Source organism: Myodes glareolus, chromosome 16 (assembly GCF_982192425.1).
Source record: "Myodes glareolus chromosome 16, mMyoGla1.1, whole genome shotgun sequence".
In the NCBI taxonomy this organism is placed as follows: Eukaryota; Metazoa; Chordata; class Mammalia; order Rodentia; family Cricetidae; genus Myodes; species Myodes glareolus.
Window position 1 is genome coordinate 30,009,073 of NC_142041.1, and position 16,002 is coordinate 30,025,074.

A 16,002-nucleotide genomic window follows, 5' to 3' on the forward strand; every position below is an offset into this window, starting at 1 on the left:
AATACTTACTTACACTGAGACATAAGCATATTCTCTAGTTTCTCCTGAAACTTTAAGGTTTGCTTTCACAGTCAGGTCTTTAAGTGAAAGTTATCCTCACACAGCTATGGTGTGAGGATCTGATTTTGTTTTACTTTTCATGAATATAATCAATGTCATCTTTCCCACCAAGTTGGAATGCCTGATCTTATGCAAAATGTTCATATTTCACAGGTCTGCTTCTAGGTGATCTATTTCATTCCACTGTCACATATCAGGAAGGGTTGCTATTCCCACATTTATTCTCCAAAACAACTTCAGCTGTTTCTGGCACACTACTCAACAAAAATGTTTAAATTTAGTTTTATGAAAATCTCTGATGGTATGTATCTTAGTCAACAGCTCACTGTATTAATAGACTAATTTGGGGAAAGTTAGCTTGTTTATGATAGTGTGTTTAATTCAGGGAGGAATTACATGTTTGTGGGGGTTTTGTTGTTGTTGTTGCTTATTTTCCCAAAACAGTGTTTCTCTGTGTAGCCCTAGCTATACTGGAACTTGCTTGGTATACCAGGGTGGTCTTGAACTCAAGATGTTCCTGCCTCAGCATCCAAAGTGCTGGGATTAAAGGTGTGTACTATCACACCTGTTTTTTGTTTTGTTTTTTAAGTGTGTAGCCCAGGCTGGCCTCAAACTTCTGATCCTTCTGACTCTACCTCTTTTAGCGAATCCGACCAGCATGTGCCACCACAACCAGCATTTGTTTTTTAAGCCCAGTCAGCCTGGAACTCACTATGCAGACCAGACTGGCTTCTAACTCAAAGATCCACCTAACTCTGCCTCTAGAGTGCTGGATTAAGAGCTATGGGTCACCACACCTGGCTGACTTAACATTTTTGTTTTACAGGTATCTTGATCCAACTTTCTGATGCTGGCTGGAGGTATTGGGCTGTATAGGTAGGATCAGCATGTATGAGCACTGGCTTGTGGTTAACCCCTTTCCTCGATGCTAGTCTAGATTTAGAGTGCTTTACACTGAAAGTGAGATCTTTTGGGTTTCAGATTTTATAGACTTCCAGAAGAACCTTTATATGGAGCTGACCTTAGAATAAAGTCTTCTGTCCCTTGTACTCCTCATTATTGTCAAAACAAAAGCTCAATGTCACCAGCACTTGGCAGATCTTACAAGGTAAAAGCTGAAGTCTGTTTACTTCTCATTGTTACAGCTTCTACTTTCTTTGTGGCTCAAGAGTTCCTTTCTTTCCTATTCATTAAACTCTGTATTAAAATGTACATACATGTATATAACTATCTCATTCAACACTTCTTTTATTGGAAATGTTATTCTGGAACCTTTAAATGTGCAATCTTAATTCTTCAACAGCTGAGTTTACACTAACTAGCTTTGCCCTCAACTATCAAAACCTCATCACCACTATGGACTAGGCACTTTTGTTTCTGTTCTGTGATATCAGGGCTGGGTTGAAAGTGCATAAAAGTTTGTGATTATCGAGTTTTCCCTTTACTACAAATACTATTACATTTTACCCTTAATTCCTTTGCTCTGTCATCTGTCCAATACTGATAATCTTAGCTTTCACATTTATTTTTTATTATATATATATATCATATATATATATATAAATTATTCCTTTTCTTATTCAAATAGATGATTGTTTGTTTGGTTTTTGCTATTGTTGTTGTTCTGGGTTTTTGAGACAGTCTCACTGTTTAGCCCTGGTGGTCCTAGAACTCATTATATAGACCAGGCTGGCCTAGAACTCAAAGAGATTCTCCTGCCTCCACCTCCCAAGTGCTGGGATTAAAGGCACCACCAGGCCCAGCTCCAGATTGTCTTTTAATTAATATCAATCTATGTTTTCTGTGAAAGATCTAAATTTTGAACTTCTATTTCTTATCCTTCCTTTGCTTTAAATTAAAAACAACAACAACAAAAAAAAAAACAATTTAAACTTTCCTATTTCAACTGAACTGGCCACGTGTCCTCCCTTTCTAGTGGTCTGGAAACTATAAAATTGTATTTACAAGATTTTTGTTATTCCTTTAAGCATTTGTTTGTATACATTTAATTATGTGATGATCTAAAAATGTCTGAAATTGCTTGATATTTCTGTCTTCTTCTTAAACATGATATGGGTCTTACATTGCACCATCCCACACTATAAACTTTCCCTCATTAACCTACTGTTGCCACTGTATAAAGTCACATTGTCAAATATGGCATCTGTAATTCCCACTAGGCTTTCAAACACTTGCTATGTGTTTGCAGTGTGAACTGAGATATGTTCTAAGTATAAAATACACACTGAGTTTTAAAGACAACATTACAAAGTAGGAGTGAAATATCTCAAGAATTTTGTACTGATTATATGTTGAAATTATAGTAATTTGGAAATATTGGGCTAAATACATTAATATTGCCTTTCTTCAGTAATATAGTCACTAATAAAAATGCAAATTTGGCTAGCATTACATTTCTACTAGACAGTGTTTATCTACCCTTAATTGCCTCTTTGTCTTGCTGTTTTGCAATGCAATGCTGAAAATCAAACCCAGGACCTCCCACATGCTAGGCGCTAGGAGAGCAGTGACACTGGGCTTCATCTCTAGCACTGTTAACTATTAGTAGATGGCCTTTCTGTGCTCCAGAACTGTGGGGCTGAGTGTACTGGCACATGCACTGCTTACTAGCTTACTGCTTTAGGTTTAGTTTTGTTTTAAACAGATCAAATGCAAAAGTAAAGGCAAACCCTCAGAATTATATTTCCTGCACCATTAATAGTTACAGTGAACATTTCACCTAATTAAAATTCCTCAGTCTGGATTATATTTATCTGATATAATGTGGTACATGGCCTTATCAAATACACTTCATTTTCTTCTTGTATCAGCTGAGAAGAAATCCTGTCAGTTTACTTTATACTTTTAACTTTACAGCTTTTTAATTCTTTTAACTTTTTTTCTTTTTTGCTTTGTTTGTTTGTTTGTTTGTTTTTTCAAGACAGGGTTTCTCTGTGCAACAATCCTGGATGTCCTGAACTCACTTGGTAGACCAGGCTGGTCTCAAACTCACTGAGATCTGCCTGCCTCTGCCTCCTAAATGCTGGGATTAAAGGTGGGCACCACCACCACCTGGCTACTTTTAATACTTTTTAATTTTATGCTAATGGGTATTTTTCCTGCATGTATGTCTGTGTACCACATGTGTGTCTGGTACCCACAGAGGCTAGAATGGGGTTCACTGGGACTGGAGTTATAGGGGGTTGTGAACCCCCATGTGGGCACTGGGAATTGAATCCAGGTCTTCTGAAAGAGCAAAAACCACTCAGCCATTTCTTTAGCTCCCACTTAAGATATAATCTAGAGTTTTAGCACAACCTGTCCAGATACAGATTCACGATGACCCTGTTTCATAGTCTAAAGAAACTGGCTCTCTCTTATTACTAAATAGTCTGAACAATTATCAAGTTAATTTCCCAGAAATCTCTGTAACTTATTATTTACAATTAAATAATTAATTTTGAAATAAGCTTCCACGTGAGTCCCAAACTGACCTCAAATCTGAGATCTTCCAGTTTCCTAAATGCTGGGATTTTAGGTGTGCACCACTATGTCCAGTTTTGTAATTTTTTATATATATTGTAGTTTCTCAGTTAATCTTGTATTTTAATTATATACTCATAACTTTTAATACCTTTTAATCCTTTTTTTGATATACTTGATGAGTATTTTGGTATTATTTTCCAACTTCCAATTCACTCATCAGTAATAAAGAGTAAAGTTCATCTGATTAATTAAACTTAAAATTTTTTACCTATTTTAATATGTGCTATTATTGCTTATTTTGCATTTGAGACAGTGTCTCATTAGTACAGGTTGGCCTCCAACTCAACATATAGTCAAAGATTACCTTGAATCCCTCCCAGTTTTCCTGTTTCCCTCCCAAGTGCTGGGATTACAGGCCTGAGCCACCATATCCAATTCTGTGCAGCATTAAATTCAGGGGCTTCACATATGCTAACCAAGAACTCTCCCAATTAAGCTACATCTCCAGCCCCCATTTTTTTTTTTTTTAATTTTGGAGCTAGAGATTGAACTCAGAGGCTCACATATGCTAAGCACACACTTTACTTCTGACCTACATTTCAGCCCAAAACTGGAACTATGCCCCTTCAAGTGTCAAGTCTTTTTGGGTTTTGTTGTTGTTGTTGTTGCTGTTTTCCCTAGTAATGTTGTGAGATCAAGCCCAGGACATGCTAAGCAAATACCCTATCACTGAGCTAAGGCCTTAGCTATACCCTCCCCCTCTAGAATACAATTATGTAACAACATTTTTAATTTCTATGTGTTCTAATCAGTTCTTTACTATATAAACCTGCTACTTTCATCTCTTTTAATGTATACTTTCAGTGTATACATTAAAAGTAATGAAGAGTATACTTTACCTCTTTAAGCATCCAAAAAGGTTTTAAAGTTCTCCCAATCAATGGAATACTATGCAGCTGTTAAAAAGAATAAGATCATCCCATGGATACTAATATGAAATGATCTCTAAATATGTTCATTTAAAAAGGCCAGGAATATAATAGTATGTGTAGAATGCTACCATTTATATAAAAGTGTATGTGAGGTATATGTGTGTATGTGTATATTTATGCTTGCACATGCATAAACTATCTCAGAAAATATAGCAAATTAGTAATAGTGGTTGCCTCTGGGGAGGGAAACTGGGTGGCCAGGCGACAGAGGTGGAAATAGACTTACTTTTCACTGTTTACCCTTTTGTACCTTTGAATTTTGTACCACGTGCATGTATTACCTAGTCAAAAAAAAAATAAATAATTTATTTTTAAAAATAAAGTCTTTGTTGGACTACTTACTCCATAAAGTTAATTTCATCCAGAGAAATCCCTGTTCTGGTGGTTTGAATTTGTTGTATTAATATTAGATGTCTTCAAGAATGTTGAAATTTTGGTTATAGGCTTGAGTGGAAAAAGTTAACTTTTTTCTCTCCCTCCCTATTTAAGGGTTTTAGAATTACCTCTACTTGGCCATCTGGGCCCCTAGTCTATCACCAGGTTTTAACATTTCAGGGCTCCAGTTTCGTGATAATATTAGAAATAACACACATACACATCCAGTCACTGGCAAACACCTTCATTCAATTTCTGTCATGAGGCTTTATTAGCTAAAACCTACAGCCCCAGGGAGCAAAATAGCTTTTTCTTTCTTCAGCCTTTCATAAATGAGACAGATATTTCAGCTAATGGCTTCATGTGGTGATTGTGGCTCTGGGTCTTTCTGCACACAAAACTCCTCAGTGCTTTTAATCTTTTTAACTGATAAGATCTTAACCAGGTATCAGTGCTGCAGTGAAAGCCCAGCATCCTGTAGCTTCAGCCGTGTGCAATCTCAGGTCTGCCCTCTCTGATCAGAGGTGCTGACATTTGTTCTGGAACCTAACTGCAACTTTGTACTACTTATTCGCTGGTTCTGCATGTATGCGTCAGAGGAGTTACATCAAAACACAGTATGCTACCTAAACTACAAGTAATTCTTATATTTCCTTTTTAGGTAACATTGAAAGTAATAATTATAAAATGCAATTTCATTTCATATAGTTTAGAAAATAGAAAATTAATGGTAAACTACCCAATTTAAACTACTGTTAGGAGTTAAAAACAATCTTTTAATCTTCTATATCATTTCATACTTGTATAATTTGTATGACTTTAATTTACATAATCCCAAACATTTGTCTATAGTGTTACATAATCTCTACAATCATCATTTTTAGGACTGCAGATTAATCCACCAAACTGTTCACCTGTAATTTACTTCACAAATCACTGAATAGGGAAGGAGCTAGCATCCAAGGATGTTACAAAGATGTTTCTCTCCATGTGTTTTTCCTCTCAATACTCTGGATGTGGGTGTGGTATGACTGTGAGAGATGGTAAGCCAGTGCAGTAGTGGCTTAAGTACATGGCTAAGGTTCATAGTGATGACCTTGACATACAAAGAGGAAAGAAAAAAATTGCATGGAAGTAAATGATATATTGAAGAAGAGTTCCAATCCAAAAAATCATTAACAGTAAAATTTGCAATTGTAAGTTTTGCAACTGGGTAATGCATGACATATTCTCATAACTTGCAAACCAGACTACGAGTCACACTAAAAGCTCATTGTTTACCAGAACACTCACCTGATATTATTCACACAGTCTTCATGCGCTTCAGAAAGGGTTTTTATGTGCTTTGAAGAAATAGGGTCAAAAAGCAGAACTTCAGTCTGTTCACAAGCAACTGTCAGCACTGACCTGAAAGGAAAGAACACACTTCTTGTTTACTTTTCTAAGACTCTCTGGTTCACTTATAATTATACATATTATAGATAAATTTTTCTCTGAGAATTTAGTAGAGTGAAAAAATTATTAACAAATATAGAGAGACACAAAACATATGCTTCACCGTAAAAAGGAGAAATTGAAAGCAACCTAACATGAGAGAAAGAGTATTTTTTAACTGTCCTACTATTCATGAGGGAAATATCTCAAACCCTAAGTGGATGTCTGAAAGTCCAAATTGTAAGGAATCCTATACATACTGTCTCCTTCCTGTACATACTCATGAAAAGCTTATTTACAAGTTAGACTCAGTAAAGATTATAACTACAGTTATAACTATACGGTGGTGAATGCTACTTAAGTGTGTTCATTCTCAAAGCATATCATCCCGCTGCAGATCTTAGCAGTCTTGCATGGTTGTTTTGTTTGTTGTTTATATTGTCAAGTGGAGAACTTCCAATCTTTTCAGCTGCAGGATGAACCCTATGGCTGCTCTCTGGCATACTCCAACTGTCAGCACCACTACTCTTGTGCTCTGTAGGTCTTACTACCTAAAATAACAGTTATACTGTGAAACCTGAGTTTTGGTAACTGAGAGCTCCCAAGTGACTTACAATGCGTTCTTGCACATAATATGGATACAGTAAAAGGGGATGTTCCACGTGGAACAGAGCGGAATGATAAGCGATTTCATCAAACTATGAAGAATGGCATGAAATGTAAAACTTGAGTTATTTCTCGAATTTTTTCATATGCTTTTTGTGTACTATGGTTGATTAGGGGTGACTGCAAAGTGAAGTCATGAATAATGGGAAATTCCAGCCGGGTGGTAGTGGCGCACGCCTTTAATCCCAGCCCTGGGGGAGACAGAGGCAGACGGATCTCTGTGAGTTCGAGGCCAACCTGGTCTACAAGAGCTAGTTCCAGGACAGGCTCCAAAGCCACAGAGAAACCTTGTCTCGAAAAACCAAATAATAATAATAAAAATAGAAAATTCCTTTTCATATCTTAACAAAAGGGCAGTGTGGGCTTTTGAATTTAAAATAGCCACCAATCCTCATAGGTTCATACAGAGTGTCACACTTAGGAGGTATGGCCTTACTGGAGGAAGTTTGTCACTGGGGAGTGGGCTTTGAGGTTTCAAAAGCCCAAGCAAATTCAGTGACTCTCTCTTCTTGCTGCCTGTGAATCCAGATGTAGAACTCAGTTTTTCTATTCTCCTATCAGGCAGACTTACAACTTAAGAGGACAGCTTACAAACTTTTAATTAGATATTCAATGGCTAAAGCCCTAGTTATAATATTCTTATGACCTTGAGCCACTAGGTAAAATTCTTAAAGGGAGCAATAAGCCATTTTCCAATAGAGAGCTTATAAAAGCCACCAGTCAGGTACTCAAGCAGGTAAAATATAGATCAACAGGTAAAGTATACAATAATCTACAAGCACAGTATATTATGATTCAGCTATAGCGAGTGTGTGTATTAAGTACAAAACTTATTCTACAACAGTTTTATGAGAAAACAAAATGCTTTTTATGACTACACTTTCCTGTTTTTGCCAGTTAAGATATTAAACTCTTAATTTAGAGCAGTAGCCTGTCTGGTACAAAAGAGCAAGATGAAATCTGGGAGATGGTTTGACAGAATATTGATTATAATCAGTATTTTTTATACCAAGCAATAGATCAATTAATAATTTTAAAGTAGTAATTCTTGAACAATTGTGTTTGCTCAATTCAAAGGCCAGAATAATAATCGTTGCTGCAATTCACACAACTGTATTTTGCTAATGTTATAACTAAAAATCCCTTAAAGGATTTTATACTAAATTTTACAAATGGCTCATCAAATGGAAGAACTGCATTTATGATTAATAATAATAATAAAATTGTAGCGCATGCCATGACTCCTTGAAAACAACTTATATAAAAGTCGCAAACAGATCCTGATGCAAACAGATCTGACATGATGGCACTAAGGTGACCTTTACTAAGGCAAAGTAAAAAAGCCCTTGCAATAAATTATAAAAAGACCTGACCTATATATATTTGGTGTCAAGGATGTGTTTGTACTTTTTTCACAGAAAGAAAATAAAGCTGGACCTGATGACGTCGTAGCTGCAAACACCCCATAAAGAAGTTCAATAAACGAGTTGGAGAGGAATCTTTGATCCAGTCTTCCCTGTCCCCACAGAGAGGTGGGCCTGAGAGCAGGATCTGCTAAGCCACTCTACACTCTACACTCTACACTGTGTCATTCTGCCTCCAGAGAGTCCGCACAAAGAGACCCTGCTGAGCTAATTGTCAAGATGTGCTTCAGGTAGCAGAATCCAGCTCTCCTCACCCTGGAATCCCACCTGCCCTGAAGCACAAATGCTGAGCTGCTTCCAGAGACAGAGGCCCTGCTGAGATGACCTGACCATGGCGACTACAATTTTCTGCAGTTTGAATCCTGTTTCCTTTGGAGCTAATATGCAGACTAAACATCTGACTGTTTTAATCTTTAAGACACAGAACTCATTCTGATTAAAATATTAACCCCTCTTCACTTAAGAAGGGGAAAGACTTGGGGTTTGACTGTTGCTCAGAGACTGGAACTGGTGTTTGATAACAGTGTCTGTCATTGTACTGTTACTGGAATTGACCTAATGATATTTGTAACTGCTTATAGATGTTGAGAAGAGTTTGACACACCCTATAAAATGTTTGGGTTTAATGCATATGTTAAAAATTTTAGATTGATCCCTTTGCGCTGCCCTAAAAGAAAAATGTTGTTTCTATACTGATCACACTGGGATAGTTAGAGACAATTTTGCTAAGGTCAGAAAAGGATTAGAGCGTAGAAAAAAGCAAAGAGAGCAAGAGGAGGGATGGTTTCCCCTGTATCACCACCCTCTTACCCTTCCCTTTTGGGACCCATTTTAGGATTTTTATTATTGATGGCTTTTGAACCGCGGGCCCTTCATAGGCTCACTAAGTTTATTTGCTAATAGGTGGCATCTAAGCCCATTCAGGTTCATTATCACTGGCATGATCTGGCTGATCGAAGGCTAGAAGCCCCTTGAGAGCGAGTCTCCTATTGGAGCCACATAAAACCCAGAGATATGTGTGTCTGTCCACGACAAACATGGGTACCAGCAGAAGGGGTGCTAGACAAACTGCAGGGAGAAGACCATGCATTCTGTCTCTGGGTCTCCTGAGGAATTTGAATGACTGCATAGAGGTTGATGTCCAGAGGTATTGATATAAAAACCTAGACCCTCTCCTCCCAAAAAAGACATCTGTACCTTTGAAAAGAAAATTCTTCCACCAAGTTGGAAAGAATTTTCCCCCACCAATTAAACGTGGGAGGATTGGGCCTCTGTTCCCACCCCCCAACTGGTTAATGCCCGCTCATCTACTAGATGACCTTTAACTCACCTCATTCTAATACTTAAAAAGGGCAGACCTGCTGGAAGCAAAGACCTGTATTTTGAGATCTGCATTTTGTTTACAGCCTTCTTAAATTCACAAGTAAGATATTCACCTTTGTAGGCAAGTTCCAGACCTAGGACATCAGCCTTGTGAGACCTGCAGGCACCAGGCTTTCAGAGAACATTAGCATTTTCCTTTGTTAGTCAACAATCACAGACCCTCAGTATTTACCTATCAGTTAGGGAGGTCTCCAGGCCTGAATTCCAGCAGACCTGACACACCTCCCCCTCCCCTCTAGCCCGTTTGCTATATAACAGCTTCTGAGAATAATAAACTCGGCGGTTTGATCAGAAATACCATCTTGCCGTCATTCTTGTGTCTCTTGTCCCTCCACTCCTCTCCCCTAGGTTTATGAGGGACCACCGTTCGTATATGCCTGAGTGCTGCCATGTTCCCTCCCATAATGACAATGGACTGAATCTCTGAAACTTAAGCAAGACCAAACTAAATGTTTTATTTATTTTATAAGAGTTGTCATCTGAGATCTCTGTTCTCTGTGTTCGGTCGTGTCTGGTAGTCCGCAAGTAAAGCTCTTGCCCATGTAGTCATGGCCTCCCGAAACACATATATCAGAAAGCTGGCCCTTGACTTCATAGTCACTGTGGTGGTCGATGGCATCTTCAAGAAAGTCAATCTTTCAGATCAGAGAGGGAAGTACGTGGTCCTCTTTTTCTACCTGAAGGACTTCTCTTTCGTACATCCTACAGAGATCATTGCTTTTAGCAACCACGCTGAGGACTTCCAAAAGCTGGGCTGCAAGGTGCTCAAAGTGTCTGAGGACTATCTCAGCTCATGAAAAGTTGGCTTTGTATGAAATATGAGGCAAAACAAAAATACCACAAAGGAAAGAGTTATTTGTCTGATTTAATCTAATTAGCCTAGTAAGGTAAAAGTCAGCTCCCTTTCAGTACATTTTATAGAAACTGATGAAGAAATGCATGATTTGGTTTTTATCTTCTCCCCTACCCTAAGTTTTCTCATGCACATTTGCTTACAACTAACTTTTTCATTTAAATACATTTTGAAGCTGAGCGTGGTGGTGTATACTTATAATTCCAGCACTCAGAAAGTTGAAGCAGGAGGTTTAACCCAATTCCAAGCCCAGCCTGGACTACAATAGTGTTCAGGGCTAGCCTCAGTCAAACAGTAAACCTCTATCTCAAAACCCTCACATATATGTGTATATGTATATATGTGTGTGTGTGTGTGTGTGTGTGTGTGTATGTATGTGTATATATGTGTGTGTTTTTATATATAAAGTTTTTTATATGTAAAAGTTTGGGGGGAGGGGCTAGAGAGATGGCTCAGTGGTTAAGAGCATTGGCAGCTCTTCTAGAGGTCCTGAGTTCAATTCCCAGCAACCACATAATGGCTTATAGGCATCTATAATGGGATCTGATGCCTTCTTCTGGCATGCAGGTGTACATGCAGATAGAGTATCATATATATAAGATAAAAAAGGTTTTCATTTCCATATTAAGTACCAGATCTCATTATAGATGGTTGTGAGCCACCATGTGGTTGCTGAGAACTGAACTCAGGACCTCTGGAAGAACAGCCAGTATTCTTAACCTCTGAGCAATCTCTCCAGCCTAATGATTATATTTTAAATCTAATACTTGTTTAATCTTTATGTAAATATCCATTCAAGCTTCCAGGCAGAGCTGAGTTCTCACCATTATGATATAACTTAGTCACCTCAGTAATTATCTGCCTTCAAGTCAATTTTATTCTCCTTTTAATATAGTTTACCAGTTTTAGAATATTGGATATATTTTAATTATTTCCCTTTGTAATGTCTACCTTTTGAAATAGGGTCTTGATATAGTCTAAACTAATGGGTCCAACTGGTCCTCCTGCCCTCAGATTCCTGGCTGAAACTTTTTTTGTTTTTCCATTAGAACATTTATATTTATTATACTTAGTAACATTTGGGTTTATTTTCAGCTATTCTTTGTGCTTTTTATCTATTATACTTCATCATGTGGGAGGGTACTGAGATTAAACTCACATGCTAGGCAAGTGCTTTACCACTGAACAATATCAGCAGCTCTTTTTGTTCTGTTCTTTTCTTCCCTTTTTATGTCTGTGCATATGTGGTAAGCTTGTGTGTGTGTATGTGTGTGTATGTAGACCAGAGGCTACCTCTATTGCTCTCTACCCTATTTTTTAAAGTTTTACTTATTTAATGTGTGTGTTTTGCCTATATGTATGTATGTGTGCCACATATGTACATAATGGATTGTTGTGTGTGTACGTGTGTGTATGAGAGAGACATATGGATGCATGTGCATGTCAGAAGACAACTTAGTGGAAACAGTTCTCTCCTTTACCTTCACATGGGTTCCAGGGATCAGACCTCAGATCAACAGGCTTGCACAGCAAGTACCCTGACTTGCTGACCATTTCATGGCCTGAATACCAGAATAATTACTTTTTAAAAATGTTTCTGGGACTGGTGAGATGGCTGTGTGGGTAGAAGCACTTACCAACAAGGCTGACTACCTGAGTTCTGTCCCTGGGACCCATGTAATGGAAGAATGACTCCTATGGGTTGTCCTCCAACCTCCAAACGTGTGCCTCCACATGTAAGTCATGGAATGCACAAAAATCTGTATGAATATGTGATGCCTTTAATGCTAGCACTTGGAAGGCAGAATGAGGGCAATCTCTGTGACTTCAAGGCCAGCTTGATCTACATAGCTAAGTATCAGGGTAATCAAGATTACTGTGAGAAACAAAATAAATACACAAACAAACAAATTTCTCTGGAAGAATGAAGGCCACAGTTAAATAAGAACTATATGTAATATCCCTCATTCTAGCAGCCTTGGCATTTGAGTTAAAATTTTTATATGTAATTCTAGGATCACCATTTTCTATATAAAATTCTACCTCCAGAGAATCAATATAATTACTTCTTAAGTCCTGAAAGTTCAGTCTGGTAAAATTGAGCTACAAAACAGAGAGGCATAGACAGTATTTGGGGAAGAGGAGGAAGCTTTAAGAATAGTGCATAAAGGAAGAAGGTTCCATGAATAAGCTTCAGCTGAAGTTTCTATTCTCATTAGTTTTCTTCCAGATTCATGTATGTACCCACTGTTAAAACGCCAGCCAACTACTATAAGGAAACACTGCAGAGATTCTAGAACCAGGTATAATTAGAAAGAAGCACTCTCTACCTGGCAGTGGTGGCGCACACCTTTAATCCCAGCACACGGGAGGCAGAGGCAGGTGGATCTCTGTAAGTTTGATGCCAGCCTGGTCTACAAGAGCTAGTTTCAGGACAGGCACCAAAGTTACAGAGAAACCTTGTCTCAAAGAGAGAGAGAGAGAGAGAGAGAGAGAGAGAGAGAGAAAGAGAGAGAGAGAGAGAGGGAGACATTCTCGTCAATGAATTCCCAACTGTGTTCCCAAGCTTCTTTCTCAGCATATTCGAGGTCTTTCTTCCTTGAAAATTTTGTTTCATTCTTTCTATTTCCTAACAGTCTATGCTAATATGGCCCTTCAGCATTAAGTTCACATTCCTATGAAATACTTCTGTTCTTTACCCACCAGTCTTGAATCATGTGGCTCCTGCAATTTTTTTTCTGATTTGATCCAGGTGTCACTTTCTCAGGGTAGCCTAGCTCAACAGGCTTTAAGCCTTTATCTCAATTTGTAGGTGTACAATGGACACCTACAGAATCTCATATCCAATTGAACTAATAGAGCCTCGGCTCGATAAAAGGAGTGTCATTAGCTAGTTTTACTCACTGCTGTTATCCATGCATTTGCAACCTATCAAGTGTTCCAGGAGCATCTGGTTAATGAGGGATTGAGTGAAGGAACGCATTAACTAACCAGAGACTAGTAACTCGGAGGCCCGATGTGCTAAGAATGCTATTAATTATGTCATCTTAAGGTGAAACCATGAACAGTGTCTTTCCTCTTATTGGCGTTGAACTTGTCCACGCACAAAATAAAGTATTAAATAGACCTCGGAAAGTGAACCAAGAGTAAACAAACGTCAGTTAAAAAAAAAGTTGGGTACCCTTAACCCAAGGATGTAGTCTATCCTACAAATGGCCCAAACACCGTATTTCTGCAGTGTCTTAGTATCTTTCTAGAGCTTTTGATTGTCTGCTCATGGCAGGATTTGGCACAAGGTCTAAAGATTCTGGAGGCTTCCTACCTTGAACCCTTTACACGCTCAGCTCAGAGAAAGGCCAGCTGGGGATAACAGCGGAACGATGGGCATTTAAAGTGTATTTACTGAGTGCCTACGGTGTACCAGGCATTCCTCCTTGTGGAGCGACTCTGACAGACCAGCAACGAGCCTCCAGGACCCCCAAGGGCGGCACTGGGCCTGCCTACCTCAAAAGGCCAGGCTCACAGGTGACAAACAACGTGCTCCCGCATGTAGCAGGGACACGAAGGCCGGCGGCCGTAAGCCGACCTGAGCGGAGAGAGGCAGCTGCGGTGCAGGCACTTACCCGTCGGGCGAATACTCGAGGTTGAAGACAGCCCCGTGGGTGCGGGTGCTGAGGTACACGGAGTCCGCGGGGTGGATGGAACCATACAGATTCGTCATCGTGCGGAAGTTGTCCCGCGCCGGGTCCACGAACAGCCCGCGGCCGAGGCTCCGCTCCCTCAGCCACCCGAACAGTCGGGCGCCAGGGCCTCCCAGGCCCGCACCGAGGCCCTGCCGGCTCCGGTGGCCGGCCCTGCAGTCTGGCCTCGAGCGTCTGCGCGGCGAGGACGACGGTGACAGCTCGGCCTGCGCTGCAGCGGCCGACAGCTCCAGAGCTCCGGGGGCCGCGAGCTCTCCCGCACGCTCGGCGGACGACAGCGCGGGGCCGCCCGGGAGGCGAGGGCTCCGGGCTGCGGGCGGGGGAGGGGCCGCATCAGCTCCCCGCTGCGGAGGCGCCGGCCGCGGAGCTGGAGAGGGCGGTCTGGAAGCTGCCGCCGGCCCTCCGAGAGGCGGCGGCTCCTCAGCTCCAGCCGCCCCGTCCCCGCCCGGGCTGTGGGGCCCGAAGGGAAACATGACCAACACCCCCGCCCCCTATTCCGGGCCGCTGTCCCGCCGCCCGACAACTCAGCGCTCCCGCTCCAGTCGCCACTTCCGGGTGCCGCGTCCTAAATCCGCCGGCTGGGAAACCCGCGTCACCGCTAGGCTGCCCTCCGTCGGGGACCGAAAAGCAGGTACACCGCCGAGTCGGGAGCGCCCCTGCCCAGGAGGACTGTGAGGTCAGGAGCGACTAGCCCTCTGTGAGCAAGGTCGGACGCACAGGACCAGCTACAAGCAGCTGAGTCGAGTCGGCCCATAGCTGACAGGGAGCACGACTTGCTGTGTGCCTGACCAGTCCGACGAGACTGGGTCGGATTACCTACTGTTGTCCTTACGAGATTGGGCGGGGTGGGGGTGGGGTAGGTACATTACTGTATTATATGTAGGTCACACAGTAAATCTCTTGCGCACTGCCTACTCAGCCTAGAAGTCTAAAGATTCAAGAACATTCGCACGTGAAAAGTACTAGACTGTACAGTGCCTAGGCTCTGTATCGGTGACTTAAATATCTGCCCAAATCTGCCTTCTCTTCCGTTCTCATACTGATCTGCTGAGCACTGCACGAAGGGCCTTTCTCTCTGCTGCAGCTGAGTACAAATAACCTGTTTTTGGGGAAAGCGTTAACAAGGAGTGGGGGCTTTCCGTGGAAGGAACCTTAGTTCTCAAAAAGGAGAGCTTGAGGGAAAAGAAAAGGCAGATACAAGAACTGACAGATTTTCTAGGTCTTGTTAAGGGCAGCGTTGTAGGAAGTTCACATTTGGTACTGTAATGGTAAACCTGGAGGACGATCCAGCCTGTGAAGGTAGACCTGGAAGACGTCTGCAGGGAGGTAATTAGACAGGCAATGGCTGAACTGTCTGCAGAAAATCAGTAAGTCTTAATTTAGTTTGTATTGGCTCCAGATAATCAGATTTCACAGTTCAGAGATTCAACATGAAAAACATACCAAAGTCCCAAAGCCATTTAAGAGCTGTTCATGGAGGGTATGGTTCAGTGGTGGAGCGCTTGCCTAGCTTGTGTGAAACCCCGACTTTAAACCCCTAGTACTGTAGAGAAGACAAAACAAGTGTTCACTAATACAAATTCAAGACAAGTGGCAACCCAGGGAATAAGTAATTTAGTAATACCTTG

At 40.7% G+C, this 16,002-nt stretch overlaps 1 protein-coding gene across 2 annotated transcripts in view; it reads right to left on the reverse strand.

The window, feature by feature from the left end:
* Positions 1–15,102, reverse strand: part of Dcaf10 (DDB1 and CUL4 associated factor 10) — a 44,212-nt gene extending 29,110 nt beyond the window's left edge. Inside the window, exons 1-2 of one of the 2 annotated variants that reach the window (XM_085677200.2) lie at positions 14,297–15,102; positions 6,207–6,320 (exon numbers count right to left, since the gene is read on the reverse strand). In XM_085677200.2, coding sequence (XP_085533326.1) covers positions 6,207–6,320; positions 14,297–14,847 — 665 coding nt within the window. In that variant the 5' untranslated portion in view covers positions 14,848–15,102. The remainder of the gene's footprint in view (positions 1–6,206; positions 6,321–14,296) is intronic. The other variant, XM_048420079.3, reaches the window with a different exon arrangement.
* Between the last annotated feature and the right edge of the window lie 900 nt (positions 15,103–16,002).